This window comes from Pelodiscus sinensis, chromosome 6, assembly GCF_052426305.1.
Source record: "Pelodiscus sinensis isolate ZL-2025 chromosome 6, ASM5242630v1, whole genome shotgun sequence".
Taxonomy (NCBI): domain Eukaryota; kingdom Metazoa; phylum Chordata; order Testudines; family Trionychidae; genus Pelodiscus; species Pelodiscus sinensis.
In genome coordinates this window covers 119,883,200-119,902,812 of record NC_143057.1, presented here as the reverse complement: position 1 = coordinate 119,902,812, position 19,613 = coordinate 119,883,200, and the positions used below count along the sequence as shown (strand labels likewise).

At 44.3% G+C, this 19,613-nt stretch overlaps 1 protein-coding gene across 10 annotated transcripts in view; it reads left to right on the top strand.

Moving 5' to 3' along the window:
• Positions 1-19,613, top strand: part of LOC102463526 (urea transporter 2) — a 176,227-nt gene that overhangs the window by 41,792 nt on the left and 114,822 nt on the right. For 8 of the 10 annotated variants that reach the window (XM_075932743.2, XM_075932742.2, XM_075932738.2 and 5 more), the window contains 5 exons: positions 124-271; positions 1,644-1,778; positions 4,700-4,749; positions 5,480-5,642; positions 6,060-10,316. In XM_075932743.2, coding sequence (XP_075788858.1) covers positions 124-271; positions 1,644-1,778; positions 4,700-4,749; positions 5,480-5,642; positions 6,060-6,160 — 597 coding nt within the window. In that variant the 3' untranslated portion in view covers positions 6,161-10,316. Of the gene's footprint in view, positions 1-123; positions 272-1,643; positions 1,779-4,699; positions 4,750-5,479; positions 10,317-19,613 lie in introns of those variants that run through there. The other 2 variants (XR_016349965.1, XM_089779463.1) reach the window with 2 other exon arrangements.

Sequence of the window (19,613 nt, the reverse complement as noted above, 5' to 3'; positions counted from 1 at the left end):
TCAACAGAAGTTGGTCCAACAAAAGATATAACCTCACCTACCTTGAGTGTCTCATGCTGTGGGACCAACAACAGCACCACCGCAAACAATTCATACTGACCTGTCTTTTTAAAATATCTGTAGCTATTGCAATCCATTCCGGTCGGCGTTGGTCAGGTGTATGGCTGTGATAACCCCTGGACTGGTGGCATCTTCCTGGTAGCTTTATTCATCTCTTCGCCACTCATTTGCTTGCATGCTGGAATCGGATCTGCTGTGGGGATGCTGGCAGGTATTACAAACTATTTCTCTCCAACAGATGTCTGACATGATCACTTAGGCCAGCTGCACACTATAGGGGAAGGTCGGCGTAAAGTACGCTATTTCAGTTAAGTGAAAACTTAGCTAGAATCAACATACCTTAAAGCCGAACTTAGGTGCCATCTTCATAGCAGGAGGTCAATGGGAGAAATGCTCCCATCAACTTCCCTTAGGGTATGTCTACACTACCCTCCTATTTCGAAATAGGAGGGTAACGTAGGCATACCGCAATTGCAAATGAAGCCCGGGATTTGAATTTCCAGGGCTTCATTTGCATAAGCGGGGCGCCGCCATTTTTAAATCCCCGCTCGTACGAACCCCATGCCACACGACTACACGCGGCACGAACTAGGTAGTTTGAACTAGGCTTCCTAGTTCGAACTACCGTTACTCCTCGTGGAATGGTCTCAAGTTGCAGTGCGGGAGATCTAGGTTGGATGTTAGGAAAAACTATTCCCTAGGAGGGTGGTGAAGCGCTGAAATGGGTTCCCTACGGAGCTGGTGGAATCTCCATCCCTAGAGGTTTTTAAGTCCCACCTTGACCAAGCTTGGTTTGGATTATTTAGTTGGGTTGGTCCTACTTTGGGCAGGGGGTGGGATTCAATAACTTCCTGAGGTCTCTTCCAACCCTAGTATTCTATGAAATAGCTTTTTGACAAAAACGAAATTGTTTCCAAAAAGCATTTTCACTGAAGTTTTGATTTTGTGCTGAACATTTTTGAGTTAAAAAAAAAATTCATTGAATGGAGAGAAGGAAAGCCACTTCTTTCCTTCCTCTCTTTCCTTTTCAGTGGACAGACAGTAAAAAAAAAAAAGAATCCCATCAAAATGAAACATTTTCCAATTTTCTTTTTTTACTATGTTTTGAAATTTTTTTATTGAAAATATGAAATATACTTTACAGTAAAGTTCATATAAAACCAAAAAAAGTTGGGAAATACATTTACATTTTTAACCATCTCTCCAAAGAGAGATTTCTGGTTTTCTGAAATGTAGGAACACTGAGGAAAGCATTTAGACCTGAATTCACAAAGGCACCTAGATAGCTTACCTCCCCTGGGAGTTAGGTGCCTAAATACATTTGTGAATCTAGGCTTTACAGTCTAAGTCTAGCATCGTTCATCAACTTCCAGTGAGGTCATAGGCAGAGGGATTCTGGCCTCATTCTTCCCAAGGAAGTCCAGTGTAACACCACTGCAATGAAAACAGAGTGTGGCCCACTGGGAGTGAGACCTGCTTTCCTGAGGGGAGAACTGAGCCCTTTACACATCTAATTCATTCCAGTTCTCAGCTGCTTTTATCCCATAGGCCCAGCAGTAACACTTCTCTGATTTCCTATACAGCCCTGAGCCTAGCAGCCCCTTTCAACAACATCTACGCTGGCTTGTGGAGTTACAACAGCTGCCTTGCATGCATCGCAATCGGAGGCATGTTCTATGCTCTCACTTGGCAGACCCACCTGCTAGCAATTGCCTGTGGTATGTATTGATGGGTGTCCGTTACGGGGGCGGTTGCTTCTGAAATGAAAGTACACGAGGGCTGTGTCTAGACTGGCATGATTTTGCGCAAATACTTTTATCGGAAAAGTTCATTGAATGGAGGAAAGTTTTTCCGTTAAAAGTATTTGGCGCAAGAGAGCGTCTATACTGGCATGTGCCTTTGTGCAAAAGTTTTGCTTTTGCGCAAAAGCATCCGTGCCAGTGTAGACGCTCTCTTGCGCAAGAACGCTCCGATGGTCATTTTAGCCATTGGGCTTTCTTGCGCAAGAAATTAACATTGCTGTCTACACTGGCCCTCTTGCGCAAGAATACTTGCGCAAGAGGGCTTATCCCTGAGCGGGAGCGTCAGAGTATTTGCACAAGAACCACTGATTTTGTACATTACAACGTCAGTGTTCTTGCGCAAATACTCACGGCCAGTGTAGACAGGCGGCAAGATTTTGCGCAAAATCATGCCAGTCTAGACGCAGCCGAGGTGTTTATACTAGAGAGGGGTAAAGCCACAAAGTCCACATCTAGGTCTGCAGATGAACTTAGACAAGGCTAGAGATTATTTCAGTCAGAGGTGCTGATTCGGGGCCAACACTAATTTGGTGGTTTTCACACTAGAGGTTGCGACCCACTACTGGGTTGTGCAATGTCAGGCACTAGATCTCATTGCTGCTGGGGGTGGGAGGTGCTAAGGCACATTACCTGCCTGTCCTGGCACTGCAGGCTATACTGTGCCATAAAAGTGGTTGGCTTCTAGGTGAGGGGGGAAAGCGCACAGGGCTCCATGCATTGTCCCAGCCCTGAGCACTAGCTCTGCACTCCCATTGGCCGGGAACCTGCTGCTGGCTACTTCCGGGGCACAGCACAGTCTGTGGTGCCAGGAGAGGCAGGAAGCTGCCTTAGCACCCCGATTGCACCACTGACTAGGAGCTACTCAAGGTAAGCCCCTCCTGCCCCAGCGCTGACACCCCCCAAGCCAGAGCCCCCTCCTACACTTCAAAGCTCTCATCCTTAGCCCCATTTTGGAGCCCACATTCTAGTCCCTTTGTGTCAGAGCGCAGGCATCAACAGTTTTCTTCAACTGGGTCATGAGAAAAAAAGCTTGAAATCCCCTGATCTAATTTATGCTGTCAGAACAGCTACAGTACGTTAACCTTCAGCCACGCCAAAGGAAACGTCTCTCAAAAGCTATTTACTTAATGACACTCCGACTTATGGATAGAGGTTCTGATGTACAAACATGTAGCTATTCAACTCTCTTCAACACGTCAGGCTGGTAGAGCTGAAACCAGGCATAGGCCCAAACTATTTCCCCAGATGTGAACATGCCGACATTCTGGAAATCCTTAGAACCAGGCTGATCCAGATCCAGCTCTACCTCCAATTACACTGCCCAACTTACTATCCTTGTTTAAATGGATAGTAGTGGAATTGTGAGTTAGCACAGAGTTCCGTCAGGAACGCCTTCAGAAAGCAATTCCGTGGTAGGTTTCAGCATATCATCATGTGGATCTCAGAGTGGACCCTTGGCTCATTCAATAAACGAGACTTGATTTCTTCACTGGCTCCCATTATAGTCTGACTGGGTCCTGAAGACAGAACAGATAAGGGGAAACAGTGCCATCCTTTGAGCTCTAGCCTTGCAATTTCTGCAGACCTGTTTCTAAAGATTCTGTTTCCACGGTCACATTCTTTGTCTACAATACAAAGTTTAAACTGCAGCTGCTGGAGCATTGGAAGAGAATGCTGGAAAAGAGCTCTTTGTAGCCCAGTTTCACTGACACTTTACAGTGCTATAACTTGCTGTGCTTGGGGAGTGTTTTTTCACACCCCTGATGCCAGGACTGTATTAGACCTGGAAAGTCAGCTAAAGGTATACAATTCCAGTTACATAAATAATGTATCTGAAGTTGACATACCTTAAGCTGAGGTTGGCACTGTCTTCACCGCAGGATGTTGATGAGAGCTAACACTCCTGTTGGCTTCCCTTTCTCCTCACAAGGAGTAGCAGTACCAGTGCTGAGGGGGGAGCCCTCAGCATTCAATTTAGCAGGTCTTCACTAGACCCACTAAATCAAATGCCAGAAGAGCGATCTCCAGTGCGGCGAGTGGCCTGAGTCAGAAAGTTGCAACACAGGAAAGTGGCAGTGTAGACTCCACCTTTGACTTGTAAACTTTAAAGACAGAAGGAGCTGCCACAATCATTTAGTGTGATCTGCACGCCTCATGAACCTTACCCCACTCGTGTAAAAGGCTCGAAACCTCTGGCTGAGTTACCAGAGTCCTCAAATCTTGATTGAAAGCATTCTAGTCACAGAGAAGCCACCATTTCAGTTATTCAAACCAGTAAGTGAATCACACCATGGTGGAAGATGGAAAACAAAACCATCTCTCTGATATGGGGGAAAATTCATTCCCATTCTGAAATATAGTGAGATGCTGAGCCAAGGACATTTATAAAAATATTGAATAAGAATGATCCCAAGTCTGATCCTTGAGGAACTCCATCAGTAAACTCCCTCTAGCCTGACAGTTCACCATTGTAGTCTCCCCTTTAACCAGTTCCTTAGCCACTTTTCAATTCACGTATTTATTCTCATTTTCTGCAATGAAACTAATAATTTCCCATGTGGATCTTCTTTCCTGAAATCCAGGTAGATTAGCTCTTTTTGTTGTTTCATTGCTATGGCTGGGCAAGAGTTGTTGTGCCTTTTGCATGTCGGAAGGCACATTCACTCTCTGTGAAAGGAGAGCTCAAAATTAGACTAATCCTCATGCCCTTGTGAATGAAAGGAGGAGGGGACTGTATAATGCAGTAGCCAGGCTTGTCCAAGGCATTGTCCTTATTCATTTCTTCAGTGGTGGCAGTAATCATATTGACCAGGAATTGTCTGTTTATCTTTTCACAGCTTTCTTTTGTGCCTACCTGGGAGCAACTGTGGCCAATATGTTTTCGGTGGTGAGTGTTTATTAACTTGGGGCCAACTAATAGGGAGGGGAGATGGTTTTCAGAAGACAGATTGAATGCTTGATATTTAGTTTCCTACCTGCCCAACCTAACAGCTGAAGTCACTAAGACCCCACTCAACAAAGATACTTAGGCATCTACCTCCTGCATTGGGAATAAAGCACCTGAATGCTTTTGAGGACATAGGCCTACATGACTTGCCCAGGTAGACCATCTTCAGGACATAGTCAGAGATTGATTCAGATAGTGAGTGTTGGATTGATAAGGAAGCCAGTGATCATGACAACAATGAAAACAAACACAGCAACTTGCCCTAGATCCCCAAAGGGCATGAGTGCCAGAAACCAGAGTAGAATTTAAAATGCTCTGGCTTCAATTCCTGCATTTATATCTGTAGTCTACTGGCCAAATTGTTCCCTGCTTCATGCTTGGCCTGACTGGAGTTGCATAGCTGTAACAGAGGGGAGAATTAACTAGGGACCATTCTCTGTACAACCCACATTTTGTATGACAGGTCTATATGATGCTACCACTGTCCCACAAGGGAATGGCTTTGCTTTGGTGATGAGAAAAAAGGCAGCTTCTCACATTCGAAAAAAAAATGTAGACTCATTTGAGAAGGCTCATCCCAGGCCTCCTAACTTTCAATTACATTTAAGACTGGAGGATTAAACTAAGGAGGGCCACAGAGTGATTAAAATGATTATTCTCCTTTTTCTAGTTTGGATTACCAGCGTTTACCTGGCCTTTCTGCTTGTCTGCACTAACCTTTCTGCTAATGACGACAAACAACTCAGCCATCTACAAGTTACCTCTCTCCAAAGTCACTTACCCAGAAGCCAACCGAGTTTTCTACCTCACAACAAGAAAGCATCTGGCCAGCTGTGAGTTATAAAGACTAAGGCAGAGATGTTCTATGGTTTTGAATGGAAAAAGTTTCTCCTCTATTTTGTATGTTTAGTCTATCTGGCATAACTATTATGCTGTGTTAGAAGAACTCTCCATGGACCCCGATCTGTACTGAATTTAAGAACACGTACACTTGTAAACGTGTCTGACTTTGAAATAGGATAAGATGATTTACAAGGTGGTGGTTTGGGAGAAGGAAATAGAGTTATAAAGTCCAAATAATAGCAGCTGAATCCAGAGCACTGGAGAGAAAACTCCCTCTGGGTGCATTATGGGATTCCTAATTATGGGCCTGGTGCCCAGATACCACAATGATGGGTGCAGTTTGCAAGGTTCACAAGTCCCAGCTTTATAATGATTGTTAATTATAATAAATCTTTGTATTGTCCTAGCATATAAGTGCCCCAGTCATGGACCCAGCAGCAGTGTGCTAGGTGCAGCCCAATCACGGAACAAAATGACAATCTCTGCCCCAAACACCTTACAATCTTAAACGACGGCGGGATACAGACAGACTGATGGGGGTGGGGCAGGCAACAGGCTCTACAAGCAGCATCCTGAATGGATACGAACGGGACAAGATTACATTTGTCAAGACCAGAGAAAGGAATGTTGCTGTAAACATGACACAAGAGGATGGCCGCCTGGATGGAAAATGTAGCTGTGTGAATGGGCAGGAAAATAAGCACCTCACAGATATTAGGCAGAAAGAATCTGTGAGACTTAGATACAGCTGACACCTGAGGCTCTAGAGATTTAGCACAGCCGGGTCCTCTTGGCTCCTGCCCTGTTCAGTTGATAAAGTCACTTAGAGACCCTGGGTTCAGTAATCACTGGCGTTTATTTACAGATTGTGCTCCCACCACCTTTTCACCATGCAAACAGCCCTCTGCCATCAGCAGAGGTGCGGAAGGGGAGTATTACCTCCATTTCCACTCCCTGTCTTTTCCATTTCTTCCTGATCCCACCCATCCCCTCCACCTCCCTTCCCCTGTGGCTTTTATACAGCCCCAGCCTAATTAGGCGGCAGCTGTCTCTTCTTCCCCACTTAGGGCTAGGTCAGTGGTCTCCAAACTTTTGGGGCTGCCAGGCGCCCAGGGGCGGGGCTGCTCACACACTGGGCACCCGGGGCAGGGCCGCGCCCGCGCCCACGGGCGAGGCCACCCATATCCTGTGTGCCCAGAGCTGGCGGCCCCGCCCCTGAGTGAGTGGTGCATGGGCACTGCTGGCTCCTGGTTGTGTGGCACAGGTGTTGGCTCCAGGCACGCAACGCATGGGTGATGGCGACCCCGCCCCCGGGCGTGCGGGACACGGGCTGTTCCGGCCCCGGGCGACCCCACCTCTGGGAGTGCAGCACAGTTGTGGCACCAGCCCTGGGAGTGCGGCGCATGGGTAGGCCCACTGCTCAGTGAGGAGGGAGAAGCAGTAACAGGAAACTTGGAAATGGCGGAGATGCTCAATGACTTCTTTCTTTCGGTCTTCACCGAGAAGTCTGGAGGTGTGCCTAACGTAGTGAATACAAGCAGAGAGAGGGTATGTTTAGAAGATAGGATACACAAAGAACAAGTTAAAAATCACTTAGGAAAGTTAGATGTCAGCAAGTCACCAGGTCCTAATGAAATGCATCCCAGTAGAGCTGATAGAGGAGAAGAACAAGTCATGCCAAACTAATCTGATAGCTTTCTTTGATAGGATAACGAGCCTTGTGGATAAGGGAGAAGCGGTGGATGTCATATACCTAGACTTTAGTAAGGCATTTGATACGGTCTTGCATGATATTCTTATTGATAAACTAGGCAAATCTAACTTAGATAGGGCCATGATAAGGTGGGTGCATAATTGGCTGGATAACCGTAGTCAGAGAGTTGTTAACGGTGCTAAATCCTGCTGGAAAGGGATAACAAGTGGAGTTCCGCAAGGGTCTGTTTTGGGACCCGTACTGTTCAATATCTTCATCAATGAAAGTAGTAGAAATGTAGCCATGTTAGTCTGGGGTAGCTGAAGCAAAATGCAGGACTATGTAGCACTTTAAAGACTAACAAGATGGTTTATTAGATGATGAGCTTTCGTGGGCCAGACCCACTTCCTCAGATCAAGTAGTGGAAGAAAATAGTCACAATAAACCATCTTGTTAGTCTTTAAAGTGCTACACAGTCCTGCATTTTGCTTCATCAATGATGTAGATATTGGGATAGAGAGTACAATTATTAAGTTTGCAGATGATACCAAACTGGGTGGGGTTGCAACTTCTTTGGAGGATAGGGACATAATTCAAAATGACCTTAGCAAGTTAGAGAAATGGTCAGAGGTAAACGGGATGAGGTTTAATAAAGAGAAATGCAAAGTGCTCCACTTAGGAAGGAACAATCAGTTCCATACATACAAGATGGGAAGCGACTGTGTAGGAAGGAGCATGGCGGAAAGGGATCTAGGGGTCATAGTGGACTACAAGTTGAATATGAGTCAACAATGTGATGCTGTTGCAAAAAAAGCAAATATGATTCTAGGTTGTATCAACAGGTGTGTTGTAAGCAAAACTCGTGAAGTCATTCTGCCGCTCTACTCTGCACTAGTTAGGCCTCAGCTGGAGTACTGTGTCCAGTTCTGGGCACCACATTTCAAGAAAGATGTGGAGAAACTGGAAAGGGTACAGAGAAGAGCGAGAAGAATGATTAAAGGTCTAGAGAACATGACCTATGAAGCCAGGCTTCATGAACTGGGCTTGTTTAGTTTGGAAAAAAGAAGATTAAGGGGGGACATGATAGCGGTTTTCAAATATCTAAAAGGGTGTCACAAAGAGGAAGGAGAAAATTTGTTCCTCTTGGTTTCTGAGGACAGGACAAGGAGTAATGGGCTTAAAGTGCAGCAAGGGAGGTTTAGATTGGACATTAGGAAAAAATTCCTAACTGTCAGGGTCCCTCTCTGGAGATATTTAAGAACAGGTTAGATAGACATCTGTTAAGAACAGGTTAGAAAGATATCCGTCTAGGTATATCGGAGCTTGGTCCTGCCTTGAGGGCGGGGGGCTGGACTCGATGACCTCTCGAGGTCCCTTCCAGTCCTATGATTCTATTATAACCATGTTGAACTTGAGACGAAATCTAGACATCCACAAATAGCTGTCATCTTGCTGTCCTGACACGGCCTAATGAAATACACCCTCTAGCGCTTACAAATAGCTATGAGGAAGGCAGGATCTGAAATCCCCAACTACTGGAATTAGGTGACAGTGTGAGACACTCAGCTTTCATTGAAAAATAAATATAATCTAGTAAATTTCACAATTTGAGGGAGAAATCTAAAACTAGACCCAAGGCTCAGAAACCATAAAGTAAATCCAAAGAATCCATCTTCATTTTTAATCTCCTGATTGTGAAGCCAATCTCTTAATTTTGGGGGCCTGACTTATGATTTTTGAACCCTTGGGGTTGACAACTGTGGCTGAGAGGGTGTCACAAGGAGGAAGGAGAAAACTTGTTCATCTTGGCCTCTGAGGATAGAACAAGAAGCAATGGGCTTAAACTGCAGCAAGGGAGGTTTAGGCTGGACATTAGGAAAAAGTTCCTAACTGTCAGGGTGGTTAAACATTGGAATAAATTGCCCAGGGAGGTTGTGGAATCTCCATCTCTGGAGAGATTTAAGAGTAGGTTAGATAAATGTCTATCAGGGATGATCTAGACAGTACTGGGTCCTGCCATGGGGGCAGGGGACTGGACTCGATGACCTCTCAAGGTCCCTTCCAGTCCTATATGCACCTGAAGACGTGGGTCTTTGCCCACGAAAGCTTATGCTCCAACTCTTTGGTTAGTCTATAAGGTGCCACAGGACTACTCGCCGCTCTTCCAGTCCTAGTATTCTATGATTTTATTAAATGTGCTGCTTAAGTCATTCATATGATCCCACATGTTGTTTACGGTGAATTATGCCTTAGACAATATATATCTGGTATTTGTTTCTATGTGACATTCAATGGCTGTGTCTACACTGGCACCCTTTTCCGGAAAAGGGATGCAAATGACACAAGTCGGAATTGCAAATGCAGCGGGGATTTGCATGAACATGCATGCTGCATTTGCATGAACATGGCTGCCGCTTTTTTCTGGCTCGGGGCTTTGCCGGAAAAAAGCGCCAGCCTAGACGGATATCTTTCGGAAAATAAACCCTTTTCCGAAAGGTCCCTTATTCCTCTTAAAATCAGGAATAAGGGACCTTTCGGAAAAGGGTTTATTTTCCGAAAGATCCCTGTCTAGACTGGCGCTTTTTTCCAGCAAAGCCCCGAGCCAGAAAAAAGCGGCAGCCATGTTCATGCAAATGCAGCGGGGAAAATTTAAATCCCCGCTTCATTTGCAATTCCGACTTGTCTCATTTGCATCCCTTTTCCGGAAAAGGGTGCCAGTGTAGACACAGCCAATTAGTTTATTCTGCACCATATGTATTAGACCGACTTTAATTGAGTTACCAAGGAAATGTTAGCCTCATGCCCCTGCCATTTATTGTTGTGCCTCCATGTACATATTTTGTCACTGTTTGCCTGAATACCCAACAGCTCCATCCTTGCTTACAGAAACAACTTACCTTACTAGTGCAGCTGCATTGTTACACTTCTCTGCGCCATAACTACCAAATAAACTGTAGTGGGAGTTCACAAAGTGTGTACGTTTTCCTTTGAATTCCATTTTTGACATTGAAATAGGAGAAATTCTGAGATTCTGAACCACGTCTCCAGTCTGAGAGGACACAGTTCATGCTGAGCGTTTTCTGTTATTCTCCTTACACAGCCCCCAGCACTATCAACATAGGGTCACAGTAAACCTCAGCAATTTTTAAAGCTACATTAAAAAGTGACATTTGAATACAATTAGAATGTTTGCATCAAAGCCCTGCTTGATGGCACAAGGATTCCCATCTCCTCCCAAAATACACAGATGCCAGTTAATTCATTGTGTGCCCCTTAACTCAGTCTCACAACCCTACCCCACCCCCGGGCTCTAGTACTACATGAATTCAATTCTGCACCCCTGCACTGTCAGATTAGTTTCCTCTGCAACCCCCACATCAGTGACTTCTGCATCCAGGCTTCAACAATAGCCCCACCACAATGGAATTTGTGCCTCCCCCAACAGCTGCATCGCGGCTCCTCTTGCCAGCTAGTGGTTCTGTAGCAACCCTCCAAACTCCCTTAGGAGAGGGACAGAGGCTTCTTCTCTCTGTGACTCTCTGTCTCTCAAAATGGCACCCTGTGACTCACATAATCATCATTCATATATGGCTGTGATACTTTGTGCAAAGCATTCTATGTAAGGTATCATATCAAAACACCATTATCTGCTGAAACCTGATTGTTTTTTTGCTTTGGTCCAAATATGTATAACATCGGTGTGTATAAAGTTGTGAGCTTTTGCTGAATAGTTGTTACTGAACTATGCTGTAAGGTTGCCAGTGACATACAAAGGGCCCCCTCCACAACCTTTAATTAACTGTATGAGTCAACTATGCAAACATCACACAACGGGAATGGTTCCATCACTGTGACTTGGGAATTGCTTGATCACTGCAACTCAGCAAAGCTCACCAGGGCAAGCCTAGGCTAGTGTCTGCCAGGCATTTGGGCCAAGGGTATAGAACGTGGCTGGCCAAACTTAGTGCCTCTTTGAGCCACATATGGCAATCTTCTGAAGTTTGAGAGTTGGGGCTTCAGCCCGACTCCTGTGAAAGCCCCGCTAAAGGTGTGTCCCACAGGGCTGAAGCCCCACGACCCCCCCTTCCCAGTGGTCTGAAACACCTACCACACCAACCTGCTGCAAGGCAGTGGTCACGAGCTCCCTGCTCCTGCCAAGTCTAGTAGGTGGAGACTGGGGAGTGTAGCAGGCTCTGTGAACCCACTTTAATGGTGAAAAAGCCACATGTGGCTCGTGAGCCATAGGTTGGCCATCCTTGGGAAACAAGGAGCAGCTGCAGCCTGTCTTGACCTTTCTCCTCCCCCACCAATGCTGGAAGCAACTGGGAGGCCGAGAAGACAAAGGTCATTGAGGAGACTAGTCCAGGCTGCAGGGGGAAGTCTGTGCATTAAGGATTGTGACGCTCTGATGGGGCAAGACAATTACTTGATCTAAATACTGCCGAGTGTAAAAGGGCTTAAGACTTAGACAGTGCACTTAGTTTTATTTGCTGTGGTAACCTGCTCTCTCCTTTTATGCCTACCGTTTTATAATCACTTAAAATCTTTCGTACTGTAATTAATAAGCCTAGTTCATATTTACCTAAAATAGTGTGTTTTGCTTGAAGTGCTTAGGAAACCTCAGCCACCGCAGACCCCGGAACCAAGTGTGAGGGGGCAGCTCTGCACACCCAGAAGCCATGGAGGGAAGGCAACCAGCCCTTAGTTGCGGACAGACTGCAGCTCACCACCCCAGCTCTCAAAGCCACGCAGAGCTCCCATTGATTTAAAGGAGTCTGGGGCTTCAGCCACCGCCACTGCCAACGCCACAGTAGCAGCAGCAGTGCCGAGAAGCACCTGGCCCCTTTGAATCACCAGGTCCCAGGGCCACTGTTCCCTTCGTCCCCCTTCCCCGCCAGCGAATACGAAAGCACCCCAGTTCCAGGTTGCATTCCAGAGAACATATGACATCCCTTCATGAGGCAGGTGAAGGCATTAAAAGTCATTAAGTGCAAGTGGGTACACAGCCAGCAGGGAACACAGCTAGCCCTAACAATACAGGGATCAGTGTTTTGGTCATGCGCCAGCCCCTTGCGTGCTGAGGGAGGTGAGATGAAGTAGCCAGCTCTGCCTGCTGAGGCAGGAATTTACCCCTTGGCAAGTGCCGCAAGTGCAGGAACTGCCCAGACTGGTTAAGTGGTTCACATATCCCCATGCCTGAAAACTCCCCTTGCCTCTGACGAGGCCCGAACCCCACTGGGACCTTTCCACAGCCCTCGGGGAAGCCCCAGGAACAAAGGCTGCCATCAACAATAAAAGAATGATGCTGTGAGACCTGAGCAGACCAAAAGTGACTACAGAGCTCTGGTAGTATGGGTGAGGGAGTTTGGGGTGCAGGTGGTATTCTCTTCAATCCATCCAGCCAAAGGTAAGGGTCGAGGCAGAGACAGATGCACCCTGGAAGTGAATGTTAGCTGCAAAGATGGTGTCACCAGGAAGGCTTCAGATTCCTTAACTACTGGATGCTGTTCCAGGAAGAAGGTCTGCTAAGGAGAGATGGAGTCACCTATCAAGGATGGGGAAAAGAGGACTTAGAAACAAACTGGCTAACCTAGTCAGAAGGGCTTTAATCTAGGTTTGACAGGGTCAAGTGACCAAAGCCCACAGGTAAGTCATAAACATGGAAAATTGGGAGATGGATCAGAAATTGGGGGGAGCATGGACTGTAATAGCTAGGGGAATGCTAGTGAAAATGGGGTAGGTTTAGAAGTTGAAATTTAAAAAAACAAGTTAAAAATTACTTAGAAAACTTTGATGTCTTCATGTCACCAGGGCCTGATGAAATGCATCCTAGAATACTCAAGGAGCAGATAGAGGAGGTATCTGAGCCTTTAGCTATCTTATTTGAAAAGTCATGGAAGTCGGGAGAGATTCCAGAAGAATGGAAAAGGGCAAATATAGTGTCCATCTATAAAAAGGGAAATAAGAACAACCAGTCAGTTTAACTTCTGTGCCAGGGAAGATAGTGGAGCAAGTAATTAAGGAAGTCATCTGCAACGTCTGGAAAATAACACAGTGACAGTAAAGAACAAATCATGTCAAACCAATCTGATAGCTTTTTTGATACGTTAATGAGTCTTGCAAATAAGAGAGAAGCAGTGGATGTGGTATACCTCGACTTTAGTAAGGCATTTGATATGGTCTCACCTTATATTCTTATCAATAAACTAGGCAAATACAACTTAGACAGGGCTACTATAAGATGGGTGCATAACTGGCTGGATAACCGTACTCAGACAGTAGTAATTAATGGTTCTCAATCCTGCTGGAAAAATATAACAAGTGGGGTTCTTCGGGGGTCTGTTTTAGAACCGGCTCTGTTCAATATTTTCATCAACGATTTAGATATTGGCATTGAAAGTACGCTTATTAAGTTCGCAGATGATACCAAACTGGCAGGAGTTGCAACTGCTTTGGAGGATAGGGTCATAATTCAAAATGATCTGGACAAATTGCAGAAATGGTCTGAGGTAAACTGGATGAAGTTTAATAAAGACAAATGCGAAATGCTCCACTGAGGGAGGAACAATCAGTTTCACACATCCAGAATGGGGAGCAACCGTCTAGGAAGCAGTCCTGCAGAAAGGGTTCTCGGGGTCATAGTGGATCACAGGCTAAATATGAGTCAAAAGTGGGATGCTGTTGCAAAAAAAGCAAACATGGGCTACTTTAACAGGTGTGTTGTGAGCAAGACACAAGAAGTCTTTTTTCCTCACTACTCTGTGCTGATTAGGCCTTAGTTGGAGAATTGTGTCCAGTTCTGGACACCACATTTCAAGAAAGATGTGGAGAAACTGGAATAGATCCAGAGAAGAGCAACAAAAGTGACTAAAGGTCCAGAAAACATGAATTATTGGGGAAGACTGAAAGAATTGGGCTTATTTAGTTTAGTAAATAGAGAAGACTGAGAGGGGCAGTTTTCAAACATCTAAAAGGGTGTTACAAAGAGGAGGGAGAAATTTTGTTCTCCTGGCCTCTGATGACCGGAGAAGAAGCAATGGGCTTAATTTATAGCAAGGGAGGTTTAGGCTGGACATTAGGAAAAACTTCCTGTCAGGGTAGTTAAACACTGGGATGATTTCCCTAGGGAGGTTGTGGAATCTCCATCACAGGAGAAATTTAAGAGCAGGTTAACAGACATCCATCAGGGATGTTCTAGATCAGAGCTAATCAAAACATGGCCCATGAGCTGCATGTGGCCCACAACCCATTTGTTCACAGCATGCAGTGTAGTTTGGGTTTACACGGGGCTCAATGCATGGTGGGATCCTCTGAACATGGCCTCCACGGGGAACACACTCCACAACAGCAAGGTGCCTTCCAGGTGGGGTGAACACTGAAAGAGGCAAGCGAATGGGCTGGCTGGAACAGACGGGTACAGGGTGTTTGCATTTCTAGCTCCCAGAGAGGAGGTGCCGGGAGCACTAGAGCATTGTGGGAAATGCTGGCTGCTTAGCCTTGTGGACAGAGCCAGAGAGGTGCTGACTGACTCACACAGGCCACGTTTGGGGTCAGTGCCACAGCATAAGTAATTAATTACAGCATAGTAATTAAACTTACTATTCATGCCTCTCAGTGTGAAAGAAGCTATTTGCATATATTTGCATGTATATGCAACCATACTTAAGTTGCAGCCCTTGGCATGTGCTGTACATATCATTGTGGCCTCTGGGGCTTCCAAAGTTGAGTAGCCCTGATATAGATGGTGCTTGGTCCTGCCTTCAGAGCAGGGGACTGGACTTGATGACCTCTCGAGGTCCCTTCCAATTCTACTATTATATAATTCTATGATCCTATGAAATGGGGAGGAGTCAAATCAGTATCTTAATGCAAGAAGTATGAGAAATAAGCAGGAAGAACTTGAAATGCTAATAAATAAACACAACTATGACATCGTTGTATCACAGAGACTTGGGATAATAAGCATGTCTGGAATGTTGGTACAGAGGAGTATAGCTTGCTCAGGAAAGACAGGCAGGGAAAAAAGGGACAGGAGTTGCCTTATATGTATACATTTGGACTGACACAAAGGACACAGATTTGTTGAGAGTCTCTAGGTAACATTCAAAGGGGTACAAACAAGGATGATGTCATGGTAGGGGGGTTTACTATCTAACCAGGAAGAAGAGGTGGGTTTTTTGCAAAAACAAACTCATTCAAAGCACAGGACTTGGAGATGGGAAAGATATCTGTTGGTAAAGACACACAGCAGAGCATAGATTATCCAACGAGTTCTTGGAATGTATTGGAGATCATTTTTATTTCAGAAGGTGGAGAAATCTACTGGGGGAGGGAGCTGTTCTAGATTTGATTTTGACAAAGGAGGAGGAAATGATGGAGAATTTTAAAGTGGAAGGCGGCTTGGGTGAAAGTGATCATGAAATGATAAAGTTCATGATTCTAAGGAATGGTAGGCGGGAGAACGGCAATATAAAGACAATGGATTTCAAGAAGGCAGACCAAACTCAGGGAGTTTGTAGGTAGAGTCCCATGGAAAGCAAAAGTCAGAGGAAAAACAACTGAAGAGGGTTGGCAGTTATTCAAAGGGACATTGTTAAGGGACCCAGAGCAAACTAGGAGGTGTTAGTGCCATTATACAAGGCATTGGTGAGACCCCATTTGGAATACTGTGTGCAGTTCTGGTCTCCCATGTTTAAGAAGGATTAATTCAAACTGGAACAGGTACAAAGAAGGGCCACTAGGATTATCCGAGGAATGAAAAATCTGTCTTATGAAAGGAGACTCAAGGAGCTTGGCTTGTTTACCTTAACCCAAAGAAGGCTGAGGGGGGACATAATTGCACTTTTTAAATATATTAGAGGGATAAATACCAGGGAGGGAGAGGAATTATTTAAGATTAATATCAATGTGGACACAAGAACAAATGGATATAAGCTGGCTAGTAGGAAGTTTAGACTTGAGATTAGACGAAGGTTTCTAACCATTAGAGGAGTGAGGTTCTGGAATGGCCTTCCAAGGGGAGTAGTGGGGGCAAAAGATCTGGCTTCAAGATTAAACTAGATGGGTTTATGAAGGGGATGGTTTGATGAGATAGCATGATCTTGGTAACTTATTGACCATTCATTATCAGTGGGAAATAGGTCAATGGAGGGATGATAGGAATTACTAGAGAACTTTCTGGGTGTATGGCTGATGAGTCTTGCCCACATACTCAGGGTTCAGCTGATCGCTATATTTGGGGTCGGGAAGAAATTTTCCTCCAGGGTAGATTGGCAGATGCCCTGGAGGTTTTTTGCCTTCCTCTGTAGCATGGGGTACAGATCACAGCTAGAGGATTCTCTGCATCTTGGGGTCTTCAAAGTATTTGAAGGCTTCAATATCTGAGATATAGGTGAGGGGATTATTCTGGGAGGGGTGGGTGAGATTCTGTGGCCTGCACTGTGCAGGGGGTCAGACTAGATGATCATAATGGTCCCTTCTGACCTTAAAGTCTATGAGTCTATGAGTCTATTCCACTGCATAGGAAAGACAGGAATTATGGCAGGAGATCACCCTGGTATAATCAGGAGATTTTTAATTATCTAAAAATCAAAAAGTGAAAACCAGGTCAAATTACAAACGATGAATATAAACAAATAATACATGTATATAGGGGCCAAATTAGAAAGGAAAAGGTACAAAATGAGTTCAATCTAGCTAGAGACATAAAGGATAACAAATGTATTAAAAGTAAGAGGAAGACCAAGGACAGGGTAGGCCCATTACTCAATGATCTTTCTTGATCTCAAAGTTCAGGTACCTAAAAAAATAATGTATCTAAGAAAGCATTAAACTCAAATTTGCCTATCACATATCTTCAGAAGTTTCCAGAATTTATACTTTCCATTTACAAAAAGCCTTCTTTTTATTATAAATACTTTAGCTTGGCTTGAAGATTTAGTATAAAAAGACTATAAGATAAACATTTCAAAAGTATCTAATTGAGTTATTTATTTTTAAAGGGACTAAGGGCTAGATTTTTAAAGGTATTCAGGAGCCTAAATACCAGATAGATGCCTAATGGAATTTTCAAAAGTGACTAGGTGCTTCACAGCCACAGAAATCAAGAACCTATCTGGGAATTAATGGGAGCCTAAAGACATGCAGAAAATACATAATGGCACTAAAACGTTCCTAGGTTTAGATTAATCTTGGATCAGACCTCAATTCAATCAGATAAGTATGAGAACAGGGTCTGATTTGCTAATCAGTATAATTGAAAAAATAATGCTAGAAATGTGTAGTCTTGGCAGCATGTTCTGGAGAGGAAAGGCAAAGTTTACAAGTGGAATTTTCCAACTTTCTTTGCACATAATTTCAGTGCCTCAGAACCAAAGGAAATTGACAGATTACTCTAAAACAGATTTTTCAGGCCCAAGTTTTCTGTGGGGGAGTAGTTGCACCATCATAAAGGTTTACTATAAGAAAGCAGCCTTTCCAAATTAGTTCATGCCAGAAAGAGCTTGTAGATGGATTTTTCATTGAAAGCATCCTTTTGCCCTAAAAAAGTCAGAATTTCATAGTAAACTTGGGGAATAAAGAACCATTCTGGCTGAAAACAAAAATGTTTAGGGTTTTGTGAAATGTTCTCTGCATTCTGGTTTTCCATTGAAACCTCAACACCATCCACAAAATATGTTGATGTTCATTTTCATTGATATTTTGGGCAGGAAAAACATTTCTTGACCAGTTTTGGAGTCAATCCAAACCTCCATCTAGTCCTGGATCTAATCTGTACCTAGTTTTCCAGAGTTTTTAAAAATGATCAGTGAGCCGTTTTTAAATGGTGGACCCAAACGCGTAAATTTGCATCCTAACTCACTTTAAGAAGGAACTAGATAACCATACGAACAGGATTATATATTGGAGTTGCCTATGATAGAAGAGAACTGGACTCGATGATTCAAAAGTTCCTTCCTTCCAGATTCTCTGTTTCTATGAATCCAGGTTCTGGATCAGGATGTCATAGAGACAAGGGAAGGCCTAAATGCTCTAGAGCCCAATTTCCATAAAATTTGGGGCTGCTCAGTGCTGGGATTTGTGGCTAACAAGATGGTTTATTAGATGATGAGCTTTCGTGGGTCACACCCACTTCCTCAGATCAAATAGTGGAAGAAAATAGTCACAACCATATATACCAAAGGATACAATTTTAAAAAAATGAACACATATGAAAAGGACAAATCACATTTCAGAACAGAAGGGGGACGCAGGGGGAGGGAGGAAGGTAAATCTCTGTGAGATAATGGTATTAGAGATGATAATTGGGGAAGCTATCTTTGTAATGGGTAAGATAGTTAGTGTCTTTGTTGAGACCAATGCGTAGAGTGTTGAATTTTAGCATGAATGACAGTTCAGAGGATTCCCTTTCAAGTGCAGATTTAAAAGGCTTTTGAAGCAGGATGCAAGTAATTAAGTCGCTGAGACAGTGTCCTTTCTGGCTGAAATGGCAAGAAACTGTTTTTTCTTTGTGATCCTGTCTAATGTCTGTTTTGTGGGCATTGATCCTTTGGCGAAGTGTCTGAGATGTTTGTCCAATGTACAAAGCAGATGGACACTTTCGGCACATGATAGCATAAATTATATTTCTGGATGCGCAGGAATATGTATTCTTGATCTTATAACTCACTTGGTTAGGTCCAATAATGGTATCAGCAGAGTGAATATGTTCACAAACCTGGCAACGGGATTTGTTGCAAGGGAAGGTACCAGGGTTGGTATTAGTGTGGTATGTCCTGTGGTTGTTGGTAAGAATCATCTTGAGGTTAGGTGGTTGTCTATAGGAGGCTATGGGTCTGTCTCCCAGAGCTTCTTGGAGTTTAGTATCCCGTTCCAGTATAGGCTGTAGTTTATTGATAATGTGTTGGACAGGTTTAAGTTGGGGGCTGTAGGTGATGACAAGTGGTGTTCTGTTGTTGGTTTTCTTGGGTCTGTCTTGAAGTAGATGGTTTCTAGGTATTCGTCTGGCTCTTTCAATTTGCTTTTTTATTTCTCCAGGTGGGTAGTTGAGGTTTATAAATGCTTGGTAGAGATCCTGAAGTTTTTGGTCTCTGTCAGTGGGATTAGAGCAGATGCGGTTGTATCGAAGGGCTTGGCTATAGATGATGGATTGTATGGTGTGTGCTGGATGGGAGCTGGAAGCATGTAGGTAACTGTATGAGTCAGTGGGTTTTCTGTAGTGGTGTCTAATTTTCCATTGTTGATTTGTACTGTGGTGTCCAGGAAATGG